This window comes from Papilio xuthus, unplaced genomic scaffold, assembly GCF_000836235.2.
Source record: "Papilio xuthus unplaced genomic scaffold, Pxut_1.1 DF828840.1, whole genome shotgun sequence".
NCBI classification, from domain to species: Eukaryota; Metazoa; Arthropoda; class Insecta; order Lepidoptera; family Papilionidae; genus Papilio; species Papilio xuthus.
In genome coordinates this window covers 1-1118 of record NW_013529809.1, presented here as the reverse complement: position 1 = coordinate 1118, position 1118 = coordinate 1, and the positions used below count along the sequence as shown (strand labels likewise).

At 57.2% G+C, this 1118-nt stretch overlaps 1 protein-coding gene across 1 annotated transcript in view; it reads right to left on the bottom strand.

Moving 5' to 3' along the window:
• The window catches only part of LOC106127964 (potassium/sodium hyperpolarization-activated cyclic nucleotide-gated channel 3), a gene marked incomplete at its 5' end in the record, with an annotated part of 1868 nt that extends 753 nt beyond the window's left edge, over nucleotides 1-1115 (bottom strand). Inside the window, 4 exons of the mRNA XM_013326252.1 lie at nucleotides 5-49; nucleotides 123-209; nucleotides 301-689; nucleotides 797-1115. Of these exons, the coding sequence (XP_013181706.1) occupies nucleotides 5-49; nucleotides 123-209; nucleotides 301-689; nucleotides 797-1115 (840 nt within the window). The remainder of the gene's footprint in view (nucleotides 1-4; nucleotides 50-122; nucleotides 210-300; nucleotides 690-796) is intronic.
• Nucleotides 1116-1118: the final 3 nt, after the last annotated feature.

The following is a 1118-nucleotide window of genomic DNA, read 5'->3' as shown; positions in this document are numbered from 1 at the left end:
CGGCCAGCGCCGCCTCGCCGTAGAACGCGCCGTCCTTCAGGTGCGCGATCTGAACATGGCACCGCCTCCTCAGTACCTATGTTACTCTCGCCGTACGGATGTATGGAAACGCTCATACTGACCTCCTTGCCCGCCCAGTTCATCACGGCGACTGTGCCGGAGCAGATCAGATACATGCGCGTGAGCGGCTCCCCGCTCCGCACCACGGTCTAAACAAGCGAAGACATTGTATGTTGCCGTACAAGAAAATGGCAACCGAGCGATCGATTGCGGCGGGTCCGGGTGTCGAGGAGCACTCACCTCGCCCGGCATGTACAGGACGCGGGTCAAGCTGAACACGATGTTGTTGAGGAGCGCGACCGGCATGTCGCCGAAGACGGGCACGTTTGCGACCAGCTTGCGGCAGCGGTGCATGTTGATGTCCTGCTTCATCTGCTCGTTGATGGTGCTCAGGATGAGGGGCTCGTTGAAGTAGCCGCCGTTGAACTCGTACTTGAGGAACAGCAGCACCTTCTTCTGCAGCAGGGCGGGCAGCCGCTTCAGCTCCATGTACTCCTCCAGCTCCCGCAGCTTGCCGTGGTACAGGAACGACTCATACTGCTTGTACATCATCAGCCGCAGGAGGGTCGTGAAGCAGTACAGCAGGAAGATCAGCCCCATCAGACCTATGAATGCCGTCAACAGCAGCTCTGAAACAAAATTCAATTTTTTAATCCGGGTCGATCCTAATCGACTAGCAACAGGGATGTACTAATTTGTTGGCAGTAATGAAGCGCAATATATATAGTCGCGAAACCTGGAATGACATAAACCCCGATGGGCGTGTAGTAGCCGGCCCCGATGCAGAGGCCGCACGCCAGGTACAGGTTGGCGGTGTACTTCTTGAAGACAGTGTTGTGCGGCAGCTGCACGCCGCGAAACCGCTGCAGCCAGCTGCGATCCATGGCGTAGAAGTGCGAGCAGATCGCCGGCACCTGGTAGTGCACGTACGTCATCCAATGGAAGAACAGAATCATCCTGAAGACGACCAGCAGCAGTACGCTCGTGATGTACGACAGCTCGAACTGCTCGTGGATGTTCTTCCATTTGCGCTCCATGGACGCCAGCCGCGGCAGCTT